General features: G+C 45.1%; 1 protein-coding gene across 2 annotated transcripts in view; it reads right to left on the bottom strand.

Moving 5' to 3' along the window:
* The window catches only part of LOC123997059 (neurocan core protein-like), a 200,204-nt gene that overhangs the window by 165,256 nt on the left and 10,009 nt on the right, over positions 1-24,939 (bottom strand). For both annotated transcript variants that reach the window (XM_046301031.1, XM_046301033.1), the window contains exon 2: positions 2,585-2,664. In XM_046301031.1, coding sequence (XP_046156987.1) covers positions 2,585-2,657 — 73 coding nt within the window. In that variant the 5' untranslated portion in view covers positions 2,658-2,664. The remainder of the gene's footprint in view (positions 1-2,584; positions 2,665-24,939) is intronic.

Here is a 24,939-nt window from a genome sequence, read left to right as displayed (position 1 = left end):
GGTCTGAGAGTCCTTTAGGTGCCTTTAAGCAAGTGCTGCAGAGATGGTTGTCCTTCTGGAAGGTTCTCCCATTTCCACAGAGGAACTCTGGAGCTCTGTCAGAGTGATCACCGTGTTCTTGGTCACCTCCCTGACCAAGGCCCCGATTGCTCAGTTTGGCCGAGTGGCCAGCTCTAGGAAGAGTCTTGGTGGTTCCAATGTTTTGGTACCTTTCCCCAGATTTGTGCCTCGACACAATCCTGTCTCCTGTTTTTCCTTGGGAGATTTTCATTGATTATGTTGGAGTGTTTGTGTTGACCAAATGCCCTCAATAGAGAACTGTGTTCAATCAAGAAAACCTACTCCTGACTCGTTTATTCCACCTTCCCGCTTTAGAGTGACGCCCAATTACTTGGTCCGCTCACATTACGTAAATAAGGTATTTCTGTTTTTTGTTTTTAATACATTTGCAAACATTTCAAAAAACTGTTTTCACTTTGTATTGTGTGTAGATTGATGATTAAAGTTAGATTAAAAATAATTTTATACATTTTATAATAGGGCTCTAACGTAACAACATGTGGGAAAAGCCAAGGGGTCTGAATACTTTCTGAAGGCACTTGAACAAATCAAAATATATTTTAAAAACACTTTTGCTGCTGCTCCAGTTTCAACTGTTTTGCTTGCGGTTATGGAACCCTGACCTGTTCACTGTGATTACTATTATTTGACCATGCTGGTCATTTGTGAACATTTGAACATCTTGGCCATGTTCTGTTATAATCTCCACCCGGCACAGCCAGAGGAGGACTGGCCACCCCTCATAGCCTGGTTCCTCTCTAGTTTTTGTCCTAGGTTTTTTTCTAGCCATCGTGCGTCTACACCTGCATTGCTTGCTGTTTGGGGTTTTAGGCTGGGTTTCTATACAGCACTTTGATATATCAGCTGATGTAAGAAGGGCTATATAAATACATTTGATTTGATGTTTTGGTTACTACATGATTCCATATGTGTTTTTTCATAGTTCTGATGTCTTCACTATTATTCTACAATGTAGAAAATAGTAAATATAAAGAAAAACCCATGAGTGAGTAGGTGTGTCCAAACTTTTGTCTGGTACTATATATATAATACGTTTTGCTCTGAGACCAGGCTGGGATTCACTGAGGCAAATCATAGGTCAGGATACATTGTACAGTATGTGGATACAATATTGAGACACAGGACCGTGTCTATATATTCAGTTTCTCACCAGAGGTATATTCACTAACCAAATGGAAGCAGATGGCCATAATAGGGAGGGACCAATCTGAACTTGTTCAATAAGAGACGCTCATTTTCGTTGCCAAGAAACATTTTCTGTTGCAAACCATTTTGCTACAGTGTGCACTAATGAATACACACAGCTTTTTGAGCGTAGTAGCATGGTATTAAGTTGTCAAAATGCAGCTGAGTTTGTTGTTTTAAGCATCAAAGTGGATATGAACAAGTCACATTAATATTTAACAAGTGATGAAGCAAATAAAACTCAAAATAAAGCTCAGCATGAAAGATTAGCGAATTTTCCTGTTTTTCCAGAGACTGTGACTCAAGAGCTAAGTACTGCAGGATAAATGGAGCTGGGAGATTTGTTGTCTTCCCTGCCCTAAATGCCTCATCATTTGCCTCTACTAAAAGTCCAGCTCCAGTATTTATAGTGAGATAAAATTAATGGAATCAATCCCCTCGTCCCTAAGCTGTGAGGACCTGCCAACAGTCCCAACCCTATAGGGATGACGGAAGTGTGTGTGCGCGTGTGTGTGCGTGTGTGTGTGTGCCTAAGCCATCCTCAATAAACTGCAACCCTCCAAAGGGTAGTGCTACCAAGAACCGTTTTAATCAGATGAACCCTTTTTTAAAGACAAGGGTACTTTGTAAGGCAAAGGGTTCTACCTAGAACCTTTAACATCTTAAGAACTGTTTTTGCAAGAAAGGGTTCTTTTGTGATTCTTTGGACGGCAAAACGGATTATTTGGAAGGCAAGTAGGGTTCTACATAGAGCCATATATAATATTTCCCAGCATGCTCTATTGCAGGGAGATTTTCAGAATTGTTTGTTTCACTGTAATATCTGTTTTTGCATGTAATTGATGGGTTGATGCATTTAATGCGACACAAAGATAAATAACATACCGTTTTCTAAACTAATCCAATCTGTTAGTAATTGGATTTATTTCACCCGTTTGAGGTAGTCTCAGTATTCAATCTTCCCTACCCTTGGCAGTCATTCTGAATGCAAGTTGCGGGTGATTAACAAATGCACTTGTTGGATATCCTAACTCTGGTTGGATTCCAATAGGAATTCCAATCAATTTGATTTGACATCACTTTGCAAGCCAGCATAATTCGACTTGCAGGCCTGAAGTGGCCTGTTAACCAAGGGTTCTCAGTAGAACTCTTCATTGAGTGTTCTAGGTAGAACCATATACAAAGGGTTCTTTAAAGAACCCTACATAGAGAGTTCTAAAAAAACAATTTCTCTATAAACTGCAAAGGGTTCTGCCCAGCCCCTTAAAAAGGTTCCCCTATTGGGACAAACCGAAGAACCCTGTATGGTTCTACTTACCATAGCCCAGAGAGAGCAGGAGGGCCGCCAGCAGAGCCTGCAGTCCACAGACAGGGACCACCGCACCCAGCATCCTGGACCTGAGAGAGAGAGAGAGAGAGAGAGAGAGAGAGAGAGAGAGAGAGAGAGAGAGAGAGAGAGAGAGAGAGAGAGAGAGAGAGAGAGAGAGAGAGAGAGAGAGAGAGAGAGAGAGAGAGAGAGAGAGAGAGATCTTTCGAATTATAATCACTGAAGTTGCCGATATGTTTGCATGTACACTCTCTTTCTCCTTCCCTTAACATTCCAGCTAGAGTGGAGACAGGAGGAGACAGCTGAGAGGTGGACAGGAGGCATAGCCATTAGAATCCCATCACCAACAGGCCCTTCTAGTGACAAATCAGACAGGAGTGATTTCTGTGATTTGAAATCACCTCCTGGCCCTACATCAGAGGAAGGCACTGATAATGTAGTCAACTTTACAATCTCCCTACAATCAAAGACTGATTTCTGCCCAGAACAGCCCAGTCAGTAGATCTACAATACAGTCTGATTAACAATCAGGTGGATAATATATTTGTATCGAAGAATATGTTATTATTTGGCAACCCATCAGCTTACTCTGATTCCTATACCAAAATAAAGTATGTTTTCACTCTTCTACATCAAAACAGCTGAGCAACACAACACAACAAGCAAATACAACATGATTGAAGCCTATGTTCCCATGGCAATTGGCATATTGCATGTTGCAATATGGCATATTTGACATTTTCACTAAGCACACACAAAATCTAAGATGCAGGAATTCTTGGATCTAGTGAGGGTGGAGGCAGCTGGTATGTAAGAGAGAGCCTAGTGTTTATATTAGTTTATTGGAAAATGCAGCTTTTCTGTGTCACATTCGCAAATGGCCCTACTGTGAAGTAGGAACCAGCAGCAGACTCTGTAACTCGTCACATTTCTTAATGAAGAAAAGTGAGGTCCTAATCTCAATCTTGATAGAAGAATCATGAAAACCCTGTGAAAAATATGCCTTTAATTCAATTAGAATCAAATCAACTTTTATTTGTCACATGCGCCAAATACAACAGGTGAAATGCTGACTTAACCAACAATGCAGTTCAAGTTAAGAAAATATTTACTGAATAAAAGAAAGGTTTTTATTTTTTAAATAACACAAGAAAATGACATAACATTAACGAGGGTATATACAGGGGGTACCTGTTCCGAGTCAATGTGTGGGGGTACAGGTTAGTCAAGGCAATTTGTAAAGTGTCTATGCATAGATAATAAACAGTGAGCAGCAACAGTGTAAAAATAAAGGGGGGTCAATGAAAATAGTCTGGGTGGCCATTTGGTGAATTGTTCAGCTTGGAGGTCTTTTGGTCCTAGATTTGGCCCTCCGGTAGCCCTTGCCATGCGGTAGCAGAGAGAACAGCCTGTGACTTTGGTGACTGTAGTCTTTGACAATATTTTGGGCCTTCCCAAATGTTTTGTCTTTGACAATTTTTTAGACACTGCCTAGTACATAAGTGGATGGCAGGAAGCTTGGCCCCAGTGATGTACTGGGGCGTATGCACTACCCTCTGTAGCGCAGTTGCAATACTAGGCAGTGATGCAACCGGTCAGGATGCTCTTGATGGTGCAGTTGTAGAATCTTTTCAGTATCCTTCAGGGCAAAAGGTGTTGTTGTGTCCTCTTCACAACTGTCTTGGTGTGTTTGGACCATGATAGTTTGTTGGTGATGTGGACACCAAGGAACTTGAAACTCTCGACCTGCTCCACTTCAGCCCCATGTTAATGGGGGCCTGCTCGGCCCTCCTTTTCCTATATTCCACGATCAGCACCTTTGTCTTGCTCACACTGAGGGAGAGGTTGTTGTCCTGGCACCACACTGCCAGGTCTGACCTCCTCCCTATAGGCTGTCTCATCGCTGTCGGTGATCAGGGACACTGTTGAATACAACTTTACTAATCCCCCCCAGGGACACCATTGTCAGAGCACAAGCACACATTTACATCAATTCTCCACATTTTACAGCATAAAGAGATAAGCAACCAGCTTTCCAACCATGTACAGTATGTGTTTGCCCGGCTCAACTAAAATAACCCCTGACCTGTCTGTTACAGTATGACAAAGGGTTAACATCTGTCCAGTCCAGATAGTAGGGTCCAGTGTGTGTTGAGTGGAAACTAAATTCCAGTCAGATGTCAGTCCCTGGTTGGAGGACAGCGAAACCCTGTGTATAAATAATGGATGTGGCAGCTCTGAAGATACGTCGTCCAGCCCGGCGCGGCGGCCAAGGGGCGAAATCCGAGGCGAGGGTACCAGAGACGGGACACAGATAGCTGGTGTCCATTACAGCCACGCTATTCGCTCAGACCGTCTCAAAGGCAATCAAGGACAAACACATACAGCCCAGCCAGGCTATTCTCTAGGGAAGGAATATAGATGGAACCATTTAGGCATGCTTTATCCCTCTTAAATATTACAGGAACAACAAAACAATGCTTGAATGCTGCCCAAATGATGATGTGATATCATGCTAGAGGCAGGACTTTTTCCCAATCACGTGATCTGACCAGAGAAAACCACGTGATCTGACCAGGGAAAACTTCTGGCTCCAGTAATAGCCTCCGGCCTTGTCACACCCTGATCTGTTTCACCGGTCCTCGTTATTGTCTCCACCCCCTCCAGGTGTCGCTTGTTTTCCCCAGTGTAAGTATCCCTGTGTTTTCTGTCTCTCTGTGCCAGTGTAAGTATCCCTGTGTTTCCTGTTTCTCTGTGCCAGTGTATTTATCCCTGTGTTTCCTGTTTCTCTGTGCCAGTGTATTTATCCCTGTGTTTCCTGTCTCTCTGTGCCAGTTTGTCTTGTATGTCCAAGCCTACCAGCGGTTTTTCCTGTTTTCCTGCTTTGCCATTTTCTAGGTTTTGACCCTTGCCTGTTCTGGACTCTGTACCTGCCTACCTGACCGTTCTGCCTGCCCTGACTTCGAGCCTGCCTGCCACTCTATCTATACCTCTGTAACTCTGATCTGGTTGTGACCTTTTGCCTGTCCATGACCATTCTCTTGCCTATTCCCTTTGGATTTATTCAACATCTTATACTCCAACCACCTGCCTCCTGTGTCTGCATTTGGGTCTCGTCTAGTGTCATGATAGGCCTTCAGTATTTCCTGGTTAGGAAAATTCAGAACCCTAATTATTAGGCTCCTTAGTACCATGCTAGGGGTGCGGGAAGAATGCCAAGTGAATTCCTTGCTAACGAAGCCTAGAAAATATAATATTCCCTACTTGTATCTCCAAAGGCTCCTCATGACACACAGACCCACTTCAGGTCAATCCCAGATCAATACAGTCTCTTCAGAGCACCGTAGCCCTTTGTCTACATCATCAATACTAAGAAAGCATTCTATTCATGTGTGTTTTATTGGGCTAAGTCACAACGTTATGTTGGCTCTGACCTTGCCGCATCATCAATACAAACAAAGCCTTTCGGTGGCCCTAAGCGAGATTTGGTTAGGGGGGGGGGGGGTTCCCCACCTCAAGGACAAAACATTTCAGTGGCCCCCCTCTTGACGATGGCGGAAATAAACATTTTAGTTTTAAAGTTAATCTCCTGCAATTCTACACATTTTGCCATGGGGCGTAGTTTATAACACATTTCATGCAATTCTACTCAATTTGCCATGGGGCAGAGACAAACACTTGCAGTTTTACAGCTAATTTCCTGCAATTCTACCCATTTTGGCATGACTTATGCCATGTTAATATGATATCTGAGTGAGAGTGACTAACGAAATCAATGGAGGCCCCCTGGAGGTCAGGGCCCCTGGGTACGTGCCCTGGTTTCCCATTTGGTATTCGGCCATGATTACTACAAGTTTAGATAGCTGTCTTGACTAGTTTAGCAATCTTTTTGTTTTAGCTGACATGGCTTATTGAGTGAATGTCAGTGACTGACATACAAGAGACAAACAAATGTAGAAACTACACCTTAGATATTCTACTTTTCAAACCCCAAATGAGTTCCTCATTTTTTATGTTGCTTATGCCCAGGGCCCGGCCCTCCTTGCCACTATCTTGAGACATTTTCTTTGCATCTCCTGCACCACAGACACGTCTGAATGTACTGCACCACAGAGAGACACCTGAATGTACTGCACCACAGACACATCTGAATGTTGTGCACCACAGACACGTCTGAATGTACTGCACCACAGACACGTCTGAATGTACTGCACCACAGAGAGACACCTGAATGTACTGCACCACAGACACATCTGAATGTTGTGTACCACAGACACATCTGAATGTAAAGCACCACAGACACGTCTGAATGTACTGCACCACAGAGAGACACCTGAATGTACTGCACCACAGACACATCTGAATGTACTGCACCACAGACACACCTGAATGTACTGCACCACAGACACATCTGAATGTACTGCACCACAGACACATCTGAATGTACTACATCACAGACAGACATTGTGTTTGTTGTGCCCCAGAAAACGCATGATCTCCTTTCTTCCTGTTGGTGAGCTGTTGTGTTCTCTCCTCATTCAGGTTTTATAAGTTAGCTTATGGCTCTGCGGTCTCAGCATTGTTTTCATCTGGATGCTTTTATCATTATGCATCAAAACAAAAACTCACCAAGGGAAAACACAACCAATTGAGGAGGGAGAAGCAGCTCATTAAAGGCCAACTTTGTCCTGCAAATATAATATAATAATGAGAACATTTACAATACAATATGGAAGTTCAGCAATATGGTTCCTGCAAATGTACACTACGTTCAAATGTTTGGGTCACTTGTCCAAATGTTTGGGGTCAAATGTCCTTGTTTGTTAAAGAAAATACAAATTTTGGTTTGGCCATTTTGAACCCACAAATCCTGATGCTCCAGATACTCAACTAGTCTAAAGAAGGCCAGTTTTATTGCTTCTTTAACCAGTAAAACAGTTTTCAGCTGTGCTAACATAATTGCAAAAGGGTTTTCTAATGATCAATTAGCCTTTTAAAATTATAAACTTGGATTAGCTAACACAACATGCTATTAAAACACAGGAGTGATGGTTGCTGATAATGGGACTATGTACGCCTAGGTAGATATTCCATTAAACATCTGCCATTTCCAGCTGCAGTAGTCATTACAACATTAACAATGTCTACACTGTATTTCTGATCAATTTGATGTGATTTGAATGAATGGACAAAAACGCTTTTCTTTTAAAAACAAGGGCATTTCTAAGTGACGCCAACCTTTTGAACGGTCGTGTATTTTGTCACCTAATTTCTAATCTGTCACCTACATAGCTGTTGATGGGTCTGAGTCCCAAATGAAAATGGCATTGTGTGTGTGTGCATGCGTGCGTTGGTCTGTGTGCGAGTGGGTGCCTGCGTCCGTGCATCCATGTGTGTTTGTGTGTGTGTGTGACTGAATGACTGACTGCTGCAGGGACAATGACAGTGTGAGCTGATGGAGTGACAGGGGAGTGAGTGATTAATGAGCCTGGTTCATAACCCACGATGGCACGGAAGAAAGGAGAGGAAGCAGACAGAGAGCGGGAGATTACATGGAGGGATAGAAAGGAGGGTTGGAGCAGACAGAGAGAGGGAGACGACATGGAGGGATAGAAAGGAGGGTTGGAGCAGACAGAGAGAGGGAGACTCCATGGAGGGATAGAAAGTATGGAGGGAGCAGATAGAGAAAGGGAGACTCCATTGAGGGATAGAAAGGATGGAGGGAGCAGATAGAGAGGGAGACTCCATTGAGGGATAGAAAGGATGGAGGGAGCAGATAGAGAAAGGGAGACTCCATGGAGGGATAGAAAGGATGGAGGGGGCAGATAGAGAAAGGGAGACTCCATGGAGGGATAGAAAGGATGGAGGGAGCAGGTAGAGAAAGGGAGACTCCATTGAGGGATAGAAAGGAGGGAGGAAGGGAAGAAATAGGGTAGACAGAAAGAATGATAGAGAACTTGTGGAAAAAGGGAAGAAAGTTGACAGAGAGAAGGATAGAAAGAGGCTCCATAGAGGTACAGCATGAACTCCTGCCTGATCGTAACAGCATATGGAAGCCTCCCTCCTTCCCTCTCTCCCTGCCGTCTGGGTGGGACAGAATGGAGAGAACAGTCAGGCTGAGCAGATCTTCCAACCAGCTGGGATGAAGCAGTGTACACTGTGTAGAGATCTAGTGAGGCCTCCAGTGACTTCCGTGAGTCTTCTCAGTATGGGACACTGTCTCAGTGGGTGGTAAAGGAGAGTACACACCTGTTCTGGTCTCAAGCATTTTGCTACACTTGCAATAACATCTGCTAACCATGTGTATGTGACCAATAATGGTAGTAGCAACGCTAAGTCTGTAATTACAGTATGTCAAATCTGAAACGGGTTATGATTGTGAAAGGCACTGAGAGGAGTTAGGTAGCCTAGCGACAGGTAGCAGTAGCGGCAGGTCGTGGAGGTGGTAGGTAGCCTAGCGACAGGTAATGGTAGAGGCAGGTAGTGGTAGTGGTAGGCAGCCTAGCGACAGGTAACGGTAGAGGCAGGTAGCGTTAGTGGTAGGTAACCTTGCGGCAGGTAGTGGTAGATGTAGGTAGTGTTAGTGGTAGGCAGCCTAGCGACAGGTAGCGGTAGAGGCAGGTAGCGTTAGTGGTAGGTAACCTTGCGGCAGGTAGTGGTAGATGCAGGTAGTGTTAGTGGTAGGCAGCCTAGCGACAGGTAGCGGTAGAGGCAGGTAGCAGTAGCAGCAGGTGGAGGCAGGTAGCCTAGTGGCAGGTAGCCTAGTGGCAGGTAGCGGTAGAGGCAGGTAGCGTTAGTGGTAGGCAGTCTAGCGACAGGTAGCGGTAGAGGCAGGTAGTGGTAGCAGCAGGTGGAGGCAGGTAGCCTAGTGGCAGGTAGCCTAGTGGCAGGTAGCGGTAGAGGCAGGTAGCGTTAGTGGTAGGCAGCCTAGCGACAGGTAGCGGTAGAGGCAGGTAGCATTAGTGGTAGGTAGCCTAGTGGCAGGTAGCTGTAGATGCAGGTAGCGGTAGCAGCAGGTAGAGACAGGTAGTCGTAGTGGTAGGTAGCCTAGCGGCAGGTAGCAGTGGGAGCAGGTAGCCTAGCAACAGGTAGCAGTAGTGGTAGGTAACATTGTGGCAGGTAGCGGTAGACGCAGGTGGAGTTAGTGGTAGGCAGCCTAGCGACAGGTAACGGTAGAGGCAGGTAGCGTTAGTGGTAGGTAACCTTGCGGCAGGTAGTGGTAGATGCAGGTAGTGTTAGTGGTAGGCAGCCTAGCGACAGGTAGCGGTAGCAGCAGGTGGAGGCAGGTAGCCTAGTGGCAGGTAGCCTAGTGGCAGGTAGCGTTAGTGTTAGGCAGTCTAGCGACAGGTAGCGGTAGCGATAGCGGTAGGTAGCCTAGTGGCAGGTAGCAGTAGCAGTTAAGAGTGTTGGTCCAGTAACTGGTTCGAATCCCTGAGTCGATTAGGTGAAAAATCTGTCGATATACCCTTGAGCAAGGCACTTTACCCTAATTGCTCCTGTAAGTCGCTTTGGATAAGACCTGCTAAATGACTCAAATGTAAATGTATGGCACTGTATATAGACTTTCTGGCTACAGTGCATTCGGAAAGTATTCAGACCCTTTGACTTTTTCACATTTTGTGAAGTTACAGCCTTATTCTAAAATGTATTAAATCGTATTTTCCCCCTTCATCAATCTAGACACAATACCGGATGAGTGCAAGTTGAATCTTGAGAAGCCATACATTTTCCCAATGTGGCGCCTGGCCTGTATGTGTACTATATGAGAGCCCGTAGCTGGCCTGTATGTGTACTATATGAGAGCCCGTAGCTGGCCTGCATGTGTACTACATGAGAGCCCGTAGCTGGCCTGTATGTGTACTATATGAGAGCCCGTAGCTGGCCTGTATGTGTACATGAGAGCCCGTAGCTGGCCTGAGAGCCCGTAGCTGGCCTGTATGTGTACTATATGAGAGCCCGTAGCTGGCCTGTATGTGTACTATATGAGAGCCCGTAGCTGGCCTGTATGTGTACTATATGAGAGCCCGTAGCTGGCCTGTATGTGTACTATATGAGAGCCCGTAGCTGGCCTGTATGTGTACTATATGAGAGCCCGTAGCTGGCCTGTATGTGTACTATATGAGAGCCCGTAGCTGGCCTGTATGTGTACTATATGAGAGCCCGTAGCTGGCCTGTGGGTCTCCCTCCACCAGTCTGGCTCTGCATCATCATCGCAGCCTACTATCTGCTCTCACACACGGGCATACAAAAACACACATGCATAAATTAAAGCGCACGCACATCCCACCATGATTGAGGCTGAAGGCTCAGTTCATAAAAGAAGGATTATTGGCGTTTCAACAGCGCTGAATGATAATGAAGTCAATGCCAACCTGCTGTATGGGCATGTGAATGTCGGCGTGTGTGTGAATGCATGTGCATGCGTGTGTTCTTTGTGTGTGAGTGTGTTTTATGTATGGGTGTGTGCGGGAGCCTATTTGTCCCTGTGAGTGTTTGCATGAGTGTTTCTCAGTGAACATGCAGTAGTGTGCCCTTGTTCCCTATATGAGTGAGGGATTGTTTATGCTGACATGAAAAGATGCAGGAGATGGGCTATTCATGGGATGAAAGGATGGATTGAGGGAGGGAGCAAGGAGGCTGTGTGCCACATTAACGCTAAACTCCTGAAAGGCCCTGTCAATTACACTGGAGTGCTCCTCACGGTCTCTCTCTCTCTCTCTCTCTCTCTCTCTCTCTCTCTCTCTCTCTCTCTCTCTCTCTCTCTCTCTCTCTCTCTCTCTCTCTCTCTCTCTCTCTCTCTCTCTCTCTCTCTCTCTCTCTCTCTCCCTCTCTCCCTCTCTTCCTCTCTTCCTCCCTCTCTCTCTCTCTCTCTCTCTCTCTCTCTCTCTCTCTCTCTCTCTCTCTCTCTCTGTCTCTCTCTCTCTCTCTCTTCCTCATGCTCTCTCTCTCTCTCTCTCTCTCTCTCTCTCTCTCTCTCTCAGAGTGTGTTTATTTTCCCAGCATTCAAGTGTGTATTTATACTGTATGTTTTTCCTCTCTCCTGATGATGCTATCGACAACACAAAAGGTTGGATGTATTCTCGCATCATGGCCAAGCGCTGGGCCGTGAAAGAGACAAGAGGGAACGTATTGGAGAGGATTTCTCCATGCAGAGCCGAGCCTGCCCAGGACTGTGTGAAAGCATATTACTTCCACCTCAAAGAAACAGTGTCTCCCTCTGCCCTCTCTCTCCTATTCAGATGAGCAAGCTACCAATGAAATGAACCTGGCTGGCAGTCAGGGCTTGGCTGGAGGTGGAATATCTCTCCTCTTTAAGAGGAAAATAACATATTGCTCCAATTTGGCATCCAACAGGAGTGGCGTGGTCCTGATTTTAAACGAGGGAAAGAGAGAGAGAAGGTGGAGAGGGAGCTAAAAAGGGGAAAGAGTGATCGACGCTCGGTGGCTGTAAAGCCACTTTAAAATGTGGCAAATGTTTAACTTGTTCTTGCTGTCTACAAGAGGAATGTAAATTTGGGCTGAAAGTAAAGTATATTGAACATTTTTCAGCGCAGCATCGGACACAAGCAGGCTGTGACTGACAGGGCTTCTTTAGGGAAAGCCTATCCGTTAAGTGCACTGGGCCAGTAACCGAAAGGTCGCTGGTTCAAGTCCTAAGCCGACTAGGTAAAAAAATCTGACGATGTGCCCTTGAGCAAGGCACTTAACCCTAATTGCTCCTGTAAATCACCCTGGATAAGAGCGTCTGCTAAATGACTGAAATGTTTACATTTTAAATGTATATAAATGTGTGTCCTGTTCTGTCTGCTGTTGCCTTACCTAACCAACCCATCACTGTAACCTTGGTGTTAGATCAATACTTGACAATCCTGGAGGATGAGGAGGAGAAAGAGGAGGGGCAGAGCTTACCTATGGCATGCTGAGCCCAAGTAGCTTCTGAAGCAATGGCATGGCTGGCGCAGCGACCATACACACACACACACAGAACCTCCCTCACCAACCCCCAACCTTTGCAGCAATGGCAGTCACAGAAACCCCATTCATCCAAAGAGTAGGAATAAAACTCCATCACTCTGACAGTGACTGAGCCTAAACCCTCCCCAAACTCCCTGAGGCATTCACACCTGCAGGGAGCTGTCACAGACAGTGTCACCCCCAGTATGTTACACATGGGTTTAACAGAGCGGGCCCAGGACCCTGGACCTTGTTTAGGGAAACATCCCCCACCACAACAAACGTCTCAGACGCAGCGCACCGCAACCGCCGTGCAGAGACCATGTCATCACTTCATTATTGGCCGAGGTCTGGGGAGAGTAGGGAGGCCATATTTCACATACAGTAACTCTCTCTGGATTTCTCTCTCTCATACGACCTACTCTCTTTCTCCCTCATCCACCATTCCCCCTCTCTCTCGTTCTCTCTTTCTCCATCCCGCTCTCCCAGCAGTCCCAGTAGATAGGGACACAGGCAGGCAGCAGGCAGACAGGCAGCAGGCAGGCAGACTGGATAATTCCAGTGGCTTCTGCCTGCCGGCTGTTAAGACTCAGTTAATCAAAGTTACTACGGGCTACAGGCCGCTGATTCACGTTTCAGTAACATGCGCTCCAATATGCTGCTGAGATAAACTCTTACATATCAACACTTCCCAAGTGAAGACTGGAGGGACTTTTAAGATATTGATTATGGTGTAAACCCCACTCTAAGACACACACCCCCACCACACACACACACACACACACACACACACACACACACACACACACACACACACACACACACACACACACACACACACACACACACACACACACACACACACACACACACACACACACACACACACACACACACACACACACACACACACACACTCAAATCAGTAGAGTCACAGTCAATTGAAGACGCCAACCCAAATAAATAATAATAATAATTGAAATACTTATTTTCTGTGTATTTGAGTATTTTGCTATAAATAGCACACTATTTGAAAGTATTTTCTAAATGTATTTCCAAATAAATAATTTCAAATACCAAACAGACCTGGTTCAAATGCATGGGAGTATGTAAATAGTTCCATAAATACAGTGTATTTGAGTGCTTTCAAATCTGAAAGTGTATTTCCAAATACAGTCCAATATTCAACTACTTGTGTTTTCAAATGAAAAATATCCAAATATATACTTCCAAATTACTTTGAAATGAGTTAAAATACCCTATATAGTATTTAAACCGAGGTCTGGTTGCCACACATACAGAACGGATAATATGTCATCACCCAGGATTCCTCAGTCAGTAACACAGCCCATGTCTCCCCTGTGTGAACTAGATAACTTTGATATCTGTGAGTTATTAGGAACAACAATGAACAATTAGCTCCAGTACACCATCCCTCAGCACTGCTCAGCACTCCCCACAATGTGAAAGGGAGGTTAATTAATGAACGATAGGAGCTGTCTGTCTGCTGTTTAGGAAGCTCTCTAATCCATTCCCTGAGTTGAACACACAACACACACACACACACACACAAGCAGGAGAGAGACTGTGGGGAGTCGCTTGGAGAGAGTTTGTGAAGGAGACTCTCCTAGTCCATCACGGTGCTGTGGTGTGTGTGTGTGTGTGTGTGTGTGTGTGTGTGTGTGTGTGTGTGTGTGTGTGTGTGTGTGTGTGTGTGTGTGTGTGTGTGTGTGTGTGTGTGTGTGTGTGTGTGTGTGTGTGTGTGTGTGTGTGTGTGTGTGTGTGTGTGTGTGTGTGTGTGTGTGTGTGTGTGTGTGCTGTTGGTTTGTGCCCGTAGCAGTGTTTTAATGAGGCTTAACTTTCCCACTATGGGAGTCAGGGGATCTACTTTTTTACCTTGTCTCCACAGCTGAAGGCAGCTTTTGTTTTAATCATGCCATAAATTACAATACCGTCTGAGATGATGCAAGAATGGTGACAAATGGATGCAGGGACTATGGAAAGTAAGTTGGTAGGGGGTTAGGAGTTGTCAATAGAGCTTAGCTGGACGTTCCGGGCTTCACACAGGCGCTTACAGGCACTCACACACACACACACACACAGACAAACAAACACACCAGTTGTGATCGCAGAACCTATTCTGTCCCACGCCATTTCATCCAATCACTTTATGAAATTAAAGCCCAAGACCGTCAGTCACGTCGCACACTGTGAAGCATATGCTGCCTCCGGAGATATCGCTGCGTCCCCAATTAAAACACACACAGACACACACAAACACACACACACACACCCAAACCGCATTGGGGAAATTTGCCCACTGTTATAGGGACCAGGATGTCTGCATCACAATCACAGCACCTGAGACATATAGAGGAGCCCTGTGTCCCCACCACACACACAAACACACACCCTCTCAATCCACACACACCCAAAGCCCATCAGAGCCAGAGGGACGTAGACAGACAGAGACAGCCAGATGGACAGGCTGCCTGGACTAGCTACTGAGGCCCCCTGACAGTCATACAAACACAATAATGATCCAGTCAGATAAGGAACACATGTGTCCTGTCCTCAGCAGCACATAAGAGCTTGACTGACAACTGCTAAACGGTCTGCATGGAGCAGGTGCACTTTGCCTCTAATGATTTAATGAACACAATGTCCCATCAACTCAAAGCCAATGTGAAGATTTTGGCAGATATTTCAATCAATTACTCTGTTATGTACAACAAAATGTCAATCCAAGTTAATGTATGTGTTAAATTTAATTCATCAGTGAAATATATATATTTTTACTGAGTTGAATTCATTCTCCATCGACTGGGAAATAAGGACAATAAGATCCAGAGAGATGGTGGTAAGGAGAGAGAGAGAGAGAGAGAGAGAGAGAGAGAGAGAGAGAGAGAGAAGAGAGAGAGAGAGAGAGAGAGAGAGAGAGAGAGGATCTTAACAAAGGCGGAACCATAAAGAAGGGATTGTGGGCATGAAGCAGTGAAGGAGAGAGAAGAGAATGTAGATGATATGGTAGAGGGGGTGAGACTTCCAGTCTTCCAGTCAGACATGAGCAAAATGACACATCAAACAGACACGCTCACAATAGTTGAGATGAGCTTTGGAAGAGAAATGTGACAGATAGACAGAGAAGAGAAAGAGGGAGAGTGATAAAGAAAGAGAGTGAAAGTTGGGGAGAGGCGAAGAGAGGATCAAAGAGAGATATGTTGAGTTGAAAAGAGAGTGTGAAAGTTAGAAATGTAGCAAAAGAAAATGTGTGTGTGTGTGTGTGTGTGTGTGTGTGTGTGTGTGTGTGTGTGTGTGTGTGTGTGTGTGTGTGTGTGTGTGTGTGTGTGTGTGTGTGTGTGTGTGTGTGTGTGTGTGTGTGTGTGTGTGTGTGTGTGTGTGTGTGTGTGTGTGTGTGTGTGTGTGTGTGTGTGTGTGTGAGAGAGAGAGTGTGAGTGTGAGAAAGAAAGTGAGAGGGAGGGAGAAAGGAGGTTGAAAAGAGAGTGTGAAAATTAGAAATGTAGCGAAAGAAAAAGCGAGAGAGTGTGTGTGTGTGTGAGGGAGGGAGGGAGACACAAACACAGGAAGTCAAACTCTTTCACCTGAGGTTCAGTACAGTACTCAGAATCACTAAGAAAAGCTTGTCTGAGCTCAGCCTGGGTGGTTGTTTTAAAGTGTGTCTGCTTATTAAATAATCACACTTAGACCAGCTAATGAGTCATGAAAGCCTGCAGATGTTTTTGGATCCTGTTAGAAGGAGAGAGGTGACAGGGGTAGATGAGTGTTGTTTGGGAAGTGTCAGAGGAGAGAAGGAGAGAGGGAAGGAAAGAGTGAAAGAACTAGAGGGGGAAAGAAATGTGTGAGAGACAGATAACGAGAGAGAGTGGGAGAGGAGAGAGCAGGAGGGAGGGAGATTAAGAGAGAAGGTGAGGGAGGATGAGTTACAGAAAGAGAGAAAAATAAGAAAGAGAGAGAGAAAGAGACTGTAGAGAAAATGACAAAGAACAAGAACTGGGAGTGCAATGTAAAGGTTTTGGCTTGGTGATGGTCTCTCTGTTGTCTGAAATAGATACAGAAAGAGATCCCCTGGCCCTATTGATTCAGAGGCACAGACTCGTTTGGAAAATAAGAATGGATGGCTTCTCCTTTTGGTCAGGGTTCATTTCTGTATTTATCTGTGTCCCTCGCTGCCAGGCAGCGAGGGACATCTCCCAACTTTCAAATGTTGAGGTCAGAAAACTCATTTCACAGAGAAAGCGACAGGTAGATTTAGCCTTTTAAAGATGCACTCTGCCATTTCCTGGTTGATAAAATTCTAAAGGTTTGCCTAATTTCTGTTTATGTGACAAAACAAGCAAGTGCAGTGCAGAGAATCATCGTACCATCTAAACCGCTGTGAAATATATTTTCAATAACCAAATATATTGTATTTTCAGCTATTTGAAGCTGGTGGACTGAACCGAAAGTAAAAGATGCAGAAACTAAACTTAAACACGGGAAGCATGGAAATAGATCTACCACTTCTTACAATTGCTTTCAATGAGAATGACAGATCTATAACTCACATTTCTATGTGAATTTGGTCGGGTCGTCACAAAAGTGACATATTGCAGCTTTAAGTGAGTGTGGGAAAGGATGACAGGTATGGGTCATGTTAACTGCAGTAGGACCCAGATTCAAAATACCTGGTGATTCACAACATATTTTTTCATGAAGTTCTCCCTCTGCTGTGGTTCTGTGGTTGGTTGTGGGCAATACGCATACAATGAGCCACCAGAGCAATTGAATAAAAAGCATTTGGGTTACAAAATCGGCAACTGGTATTTCTCTATCAAACATGTGAATGTTCAAAGTACTCTTTTTTGACAGTCTGACTGCTCATAGTAATTCCTTACTATCATTAACACCATCAATGTCCATAGTATCATTCTGACAAAAGAGAAACATTGAATATGGCAAATGAATCCATAGAATCAACAGGGATTTCTGTCATATTTGTTTCTGCTCTCTTCCTCTCCCAGAGTAATGCTCCAGATATCACAGTACAGTATTAACCATCCTTTCTCCCTCATCCCTCTTTCCTTCCCTCGCTCCCTCCTCCCTCCTTTACCACCCCCGTCTTGTAAGCTACACAGGCTCCCGGGTAATTGCATTTCAACAGACAGTTCAAACGATGGCATGAAATAATTAGTGACCAAACTGATGCAATCTCCGGCATGTTGATCATCTAGCCAGCCCTGCTGTGGCCTCAGGGAGAGGTACTGTAGGTGCTGGGTGGATAAAGTGGATCCTCTATTGGTTTATACTGAACACAAGCCTGGTACGCGACACACTGCACGGTTACTCTATTCTATGGCGATGCAGGGAGAGATAGGTGCGTGGCAGATGATAGTGCAGTCTGTGGTAAAGGTATACTGTATAGGCTGCACACATGATGCATGCACACCACACAGACACACTCCACGGGATAACGAGCCTAAACGATATGGATCTGCATTGATTCTGCCGCTCTGTTTGCACCTGGACGAATGAACAGAGGCAGCGCATCTTCCTGACTCCCGAGACAGGCCACTTTGATCAGCGGCGCCCAGGCATGTTTCTACCAGTAATTGGCTTTAAATGATCTGACTACTACTGTCTGTACCACACAGAGCCGTGATGGAGGCAAAGTGTCATAGGATCTGGCTGACTGACTGATGCTCATCTGGAAACCATTGCTCTGCTGTGCCGAAGCTACTCTGACAGCTCAGTTCCTACCATAGCCAGGTGTTCAAATGGGAAGATTTTGGTGGGCATACTTGATGGTAACATGGAATGGAATTGTGTACCTGCAATTAATATTCTGGGTCCTTACATGCATTTGGAAAGTATTCAGACCCCTTGACTTTTTCCACATTTTGTTATGTTACAACCTTAACCTAAAATTGATTAAATTGTTTGCTTTCCTCATCAATCTACACACAATACCCCATAATGACAAAGCAAAAACAGATTTTTAGAAAATAATAAAGGGGAATATCACATTTACATAAGTATTCAGACCCTTTACTTAGTACTTTGTTGAAGCACCTTTGGCAGCGATTACAGCCTGAAGTCTTGGTTATAACGCTACAAGCTTGGCACACCTGTATTGGAATTTTTCCCATTCTTCTCTGCAGATCCTCTCAAGCACTGTCAGATCAGGTTTAAGTCCGGACTCTGGCTGGGCAACTCAAGGACATTCAGAGACTTGTCCCGAAGCCACTCCTCCGTTGTCTTGGCTGTGTGCTTAGGGTCGTTGTCCTGTTGGAAGGAGAACCTTCACCCCATTCTGATGTTCTGAGCAGGTTTTGGAGCAGGTTTTCATCAAGGAACTCTGTCTACTTTGCTCTGTTCATCTTTCCCTCTCCCAGTCCCTGCCACTGAAAAACATCCCCACAGCATGATGCTGCCAACACCATGCTTCACCTTATTGATGGTGTCAGGTTTCCTCCAGACGTGACGCTTGGCATTCAGGCCAAAGAGTTCAATCTTGGTTTCATCAGACCAGAGAATCTTGTTTCTCATGGTCTGAGAATCCTTTAGGTGCCTTTTGGCAAAATTCAAGTGGGCTGTCTGAGGAGTTGCTTCCAATTGGCCACTCTACCATAAAGGCCTGATTGGTGGAGTGCTGCAGAGATGGTTGTCCTTCTAGAAGGTTCTCCTATCTTCACAGAGGACCTCAGAAGTTCTGTCAGAGTTACCATCAGGTTCTTAGTCACCTCCCTGACCAAGGCCCCTCTCCCCTGATTGCTCAGTTTGGCCGGGAGGCCAGCTCTAGGAAGAATCTTGGTTGTTCCAAACTTCTTCCATTTAAGAATGATGGAGGCCACTGTGTTCTTGGGGACCTTCAATGCTGCAGACATTTTTTGGTACCCTTCCCCATATCTGTGCCTCGAGCTCTACGTACAATTCCTTCAACCTCACGGCTTGGTTTTTGCTCTGACATGCACTGTCAACTGTGGGACCTTATATAGACAGGTGTGTGCCTTTCCAAATCATGTCCAATCAATTGAATTTACCACAGGTGGACTCCAATCAAGTTACAGAAACATCTCAAGGATGATCAATGGAAACAGGATGCACCTGAGCTCAATTTCAAGTCTCACGGCAAAGGACATGAATACTTATGTCAATAAGCTATTTCAAAAATAAAATTTTGCTGCAGACAACATGGGATTTCACGTCAGAAGGGAGTAGAAGCATCATAATGATGTAACAGTGTTGAATGGTTATTTCATCTAAATGATGAACTGCTGTTATCGGTCAACGCCCTAACTTCTTCCTTTCCTCCTGCAGTTCTTTCCTTCCACCTTTGTAAACCCAAAGACAAGGATTAATATGATACTGTATAACAGACGATCATGAAAAGTGAGGATCGACAGTAAAGATCCTATTAGTCTGTAGTGAAATGCCACAGCGTAGAATTCAACTGGATTTAACAGCCAAGGAATTTAAAGCAAAGGAATGATTTGGTCTCCATTGTTGCCGTATTGTACCTGAATTACAACATTTGCCAGTAAGACCTGCCTGTAAATGTAATAACATTTCAAAGACTTTGACTTTATTCCTGAGAATGTGTCTAGAGAGAGAGGGGCTTGATAAATTCACTGCACTCCGTAAGTGAATTTTGGATTCATGAGCCAGTGCTTCCAAACGATATGTTTGGAAATGTATTTGTCTGAATGATTTTGGCATTTTATAAGATCAAAACAGCGAGGACCCCAGAAATGAGTTTAGTTCTGGGCTGCAAACATATTAACGCTCCACAAAACATTGACACTCATATAGCTCCATGTTACCTGATAAGGTAGGAATCTAAACATGGAACCAACAAAGTGATCAACAGATTATTTTCCCTGCCGTCCAGAGTTCTACCTTTCTTAACGTGACACCTATATTTTCATGTATTCCATTTGGGTATGTCGTCATCCCAAAAAGTTCTCGTTCTCAATGACCTACTGTATCTAGTTGAAATATGAATTCATTTGCATACGATTGCATTGTCACGGCATCCCCATAGTGTTTGAGTGTTTGAGTGTTATTGAAACCACTGCAGCTCTGTAATCCCAGTAATTGATCATGTATCAAGGCCACAGCCAGCCGGATGGAAGTGTATTTAACCACTGTGTCATCAGCTGGCATAAATGGATTAATAGGCTGCAATTACTAACAACATAGGCAGGATCGGGCAGACACCCCCATTCATATTAATGGTGCAACATGTCCCCAAAAACAAGAGCGATTGCCGGCCACATTATGACGAGGGCCCTTCATTCTTTGTGTTTATAATCATTCTGGCCTGGCCCTAGAGTGCTAATGCCTTTTTTATGTGACACTCCAAATAAGTGCCCAGGAAACACAGTGGTGATGGTTTCAGGCGTTAAGCGTCGTCGTACAGTAGATGTACAGACCTGTGACAAATGAGAGAGGAGAGGCCCATTAAATCTCATAGAGAGCATGTTGACAGGCCAACATAACCTCCTCCATCCTATAATTATCCTCCTCGCTCGAGGACAGTGAGGAAGAGAGAGTGGAGGAGAGGGAGAGTTAAGGGCGCCATCTTTCATATCCTTATCAGCCCGATCTCATCAGATTGGGAGGGAGGGCAGCATCCTGCGAACTATCGGTACCAGGAGGACTGATTGCAAACAACACCTAGAGACAGAAGGGCTAGGTCCGGCCCATTTCTCCCATTTCTCTCAATCAGGCATCACTGATTGTGCTCCGAAACAGAACACCCTCTCTGTCTGCTGTGACGGTCTCGCTCTCTCTTTATTTTATTTGGAACCATTATTTAACTAGGCAATTCAGCTAAGAACAAATTATTATTTACATTGGCGGCCTAAGAACAGTGGGTTAACTGCCTTGTTCAGGGGGCAGAATGACAGATTTTCACCTTGTCAGCTCGGGGATTCAATCTTGCAACCTTTCGGTTACGAGTCCAACGATCTAACTAGGAGGCTACCTGCCATCCCTGCTGCCGTCTCTGCTGTGAAGGTCTCTCTCTCTCTCTGTCTCTCTGCTGTGAAGGTCTCTCTCTCTATGTCTCTCTGCTGTGAAGGTCTCTTACTCTCTCTGTCTCTCACTCGAAGCCTGTCAACAAACTCACCTCTTTCCCCTCTCAACCCTCCATCCCTCTGTGCTACCCCTCTCTCTCCATTTCTTTCATTCCCCCTTCATGTCCTCCCTATACCCCCACACACCTCCAGAGACAGCACTGGCAGAGGCCACGGCGCCACCCTCCCCAATCTCACCCCCCTCATCACACCCATCTCCTCAGCCCCAATCATTCACATACTACAGTGCACACACCCTCCCATCCATCGTATTCCATCCTGGCACATCTTCCCTAATCTGGAGCAGAAGGTGGAAAGAGAGAGAGAGAGCTCAAAGAGACAGCATCAGCACACAGCATCACCTAACACACTTTTGTTTCTGCAGATCGGCCTCTGCAATAGTGAAATTCAATGCATGACGTCTCACATGTGTATCATCTGTGATGATACCAATTACATTGAATGCAACTTTACTCCCCTGGGTCTTATTCATTAGTGGACACCGTAGAATAACGTTTTGCAACGGGGAAAAAAGCAAGCTTTCTTATTGGACAAGATCAGGTAATCCCTTCCTGTTTCAGTCCATTTTCTTCCATTAGGTGCCTTGTGAATGTAACCGTGAATTCCCTGGATTTCTCTGCAGGCTCACAGGTGTCAGCTTTCCTTTCCAACTTTGTCTTAATGACTAAATTGGTGCAATTAATTAGCTTGATTTGTGGTGTTAACCTCAGCCCCTTCCACATGGGGCCTCGCATTACTAACGGGGAACCAGTCGATATATACAGAAATTCATTGACTACCCCTCTTGATACAGTGCTTATAAAGACGTATTGATAAACAGACAGATTGACTGAGAAAAGAGTATTGGCTTTCTCCTCCAGCAGCGAGAGAAAGTGACTAAACAAGGAAGCCATGATATAAAGAAGAGTTCAAACTCTCAAACTCCCACTTATACCTGGGCTAACTCCTCAATCTCGTTTCGTCTAGTTTCCTCTCCATCTCTCCATACACCTGCCGCCTGCAGTCTTTTTTCTCGGTTTATCAGTGAGCTAGGATGAAGAAAAAACTTGACTAATGTCCCAACAGACCATCAAAGCCTCAGGCAGCCTGACTCAACTTTAGCGCCTCGTTGTGACTCTGTAGTGAGGTGCGGAGGGAGGGAGTGTGGTGCTGGAGCTGGAACCATGGAAGCATCCTGCTAGTATCCTGCTAGTATCCTGCTAGTATCCTGCTAGCATCCTGCTAGTATCCTGCTAGTATCCTGCTAGCATCCTGCTAGTATCCTGCTAGTATCCTGCTAGTATCCTGCTAGCATCCTGCTAGTATCCTGCTAGTATCCTGCTAGTATCCTGCTAGTATCCTGCTAGCATCCTGCTAGTATCCTGCTAGTACAGCTCTGATGGATGCAGTCCTGTCACCGGAGCCAACTGTTCCTGCACGGCGTGTGCCCAGCCTGCTTTTAATGGATGCCTCACACATGCCCAATTAATTCATAATAATGTTTCCTTTCCCCATCCCCTGCCACTGCTGTCCCACCAACTGCAGTGTAGGCGGCTGTCTGGCGGGAGGAAGAGAGGAGGGAGGGAGTGGAAGAGGGAACGGGCAACAAACTGGAAGAGAAAGGAGAGGTTTGCTAGCCCACGGAGCAGGTAATGTGGCCAGGAGAGCGGCTAAATGGAAAAAATGCTATAGTGCCTCAACATGGAGCTCCCACCAAGGGAGTCCAAAAATGATTCAGAAACAATTCATTTCAAAAAGACAATACAAAACTTCAAAACTATATTGATAAAATATTTTGATAAATATCTGCTCCAACACACAGTTCCCAAACACTATTACAACAAGCTAGGGTCCAAGAGCTTCTGAAGTTCCGCTCAATTAGCATTCTCAGTCAATACAATGGATGGAATAAACAAAAGGGAGAATAAAGCCACTTAAAATGTCTTTTAAAGGGAGTGGCCTAAAGGGGAAACAACAGAACGAAACACAGCAGGGGTCTCATGTTAGCTCTATGAGCTCATAACAGACCTGTTATTTATTTATAAATGGGGCTGTTGGACACGCCTTGTATAATTAATGAGGATAACGGAGCCTGCCTCCCCATACGGCCTTACCTTATCACTTATACAGAGTACACTCCGGATGACACATTATTCTCTAGAGCACTACTTTTGACCAGGGCACATAATGCACTATAGGGTGCCATTTCTGATGTCCATACAGTATCATTATGGACTAATCAAAGGATGGAGCCCTTATGTGCATAGTAGTGTTCACCGGATGAGACATAAAGGAGTCATTGTTCCCCAGCCCACTTGCTATGCCAATCTAGATGTTGGAGAAGTCATTTAGCTAACTCATCAAACAATGTTTCCTGTTGAATTAAAAAACGCATTCTGGCAGAGTGGGAGAGTTGGTGTGACGCTTGTGAAGTTAGCAAACAGGAAGCAGGCTTGATTGAAATGGATGGGAGGATGAAGGGAGGGAAATATTGAGGGATGGATGGATGGATGGAGGATTGGCGTTGCAAGGAGAAGGACAGAAGAATAACAATCTTCTTCCGAAGAAGAAACTGTCTCTGAATAAACGCCAACCCTTCAGAAGTCTCAAAAACATGACGAAGCGGACCATCCATCTCCTCCGTGGGCAGGAATCCATTGGGCAGGATGGACAGAGACATCTGGAATACATGCTGCCACGTTTAATGCTGTTAGGTCTCAGACGGAAAAACATTGACAAGTAGTTTTCATCATGTGTGCTTGGTGCAAAGGAGTTCGTTGAGACACAAGAGTTCAGTCGTTCTCTGTCCCCCCCCCCCATCCCAACCCCATGTTGGAGCAGACGAGCAGAGCGGTGAAGAAGAGACAGCCAAGCGGTCCCAGAGCCCGGGCCTACTGCCCTCTCAGTATTACTGCGCTGCCACAGGAAAGCAAACACATCATTTATCTACCCGCCAATGTAAAGACCAGATCCCATAGGAACTGGAGCTGGCAGTCCAATGCATCCATATGACAGAGTGACCAGGCCAGCTACATTTACACTTCCTACTGGATACGAGCTAGCCTGGTCTCAGATCTGTTTGTGCTGTCTTGCCAACCCCTACGGTCATTGGCGTGACAATGACCGTAGGAGTTGGCAAAACAGCACAAACAATTCTGGGAACAGGCTAGGTATATACAGCATCATTAATTAAGACAGCTTCTGCCATCGCGGCGCTGGTCGATCATAAAGCGAGAGAGGCCAATTAAAGACTGTGTGATATATAACACATGACAATGCTTTGATTGCAGCCGGGCAATGTGACGAGCATCAATT

Source organism: Oncorhynchus gorbuscha, linkage group LG15 (genome assembly GCF_021184085.1).
Source record: "Oncorhynchus gorbuscha isolate QuinsamMale2020 ecotype Even-year linkage group LG15, OgorEven_v1.0, whole genome shotgun sequence".
Classification (NCBI taxonomy): Eukaryota; Metazoa; Chordata; class Actinopteri; order Salmoniformes; family Salmonidae; genus Oncorhynchus; species Oncorhynchus gorbuscha.
Note: the sequence above shows the minus strand (reverse complement) of the source record. Positions and strands in the feature narration are given on the sequence as shown.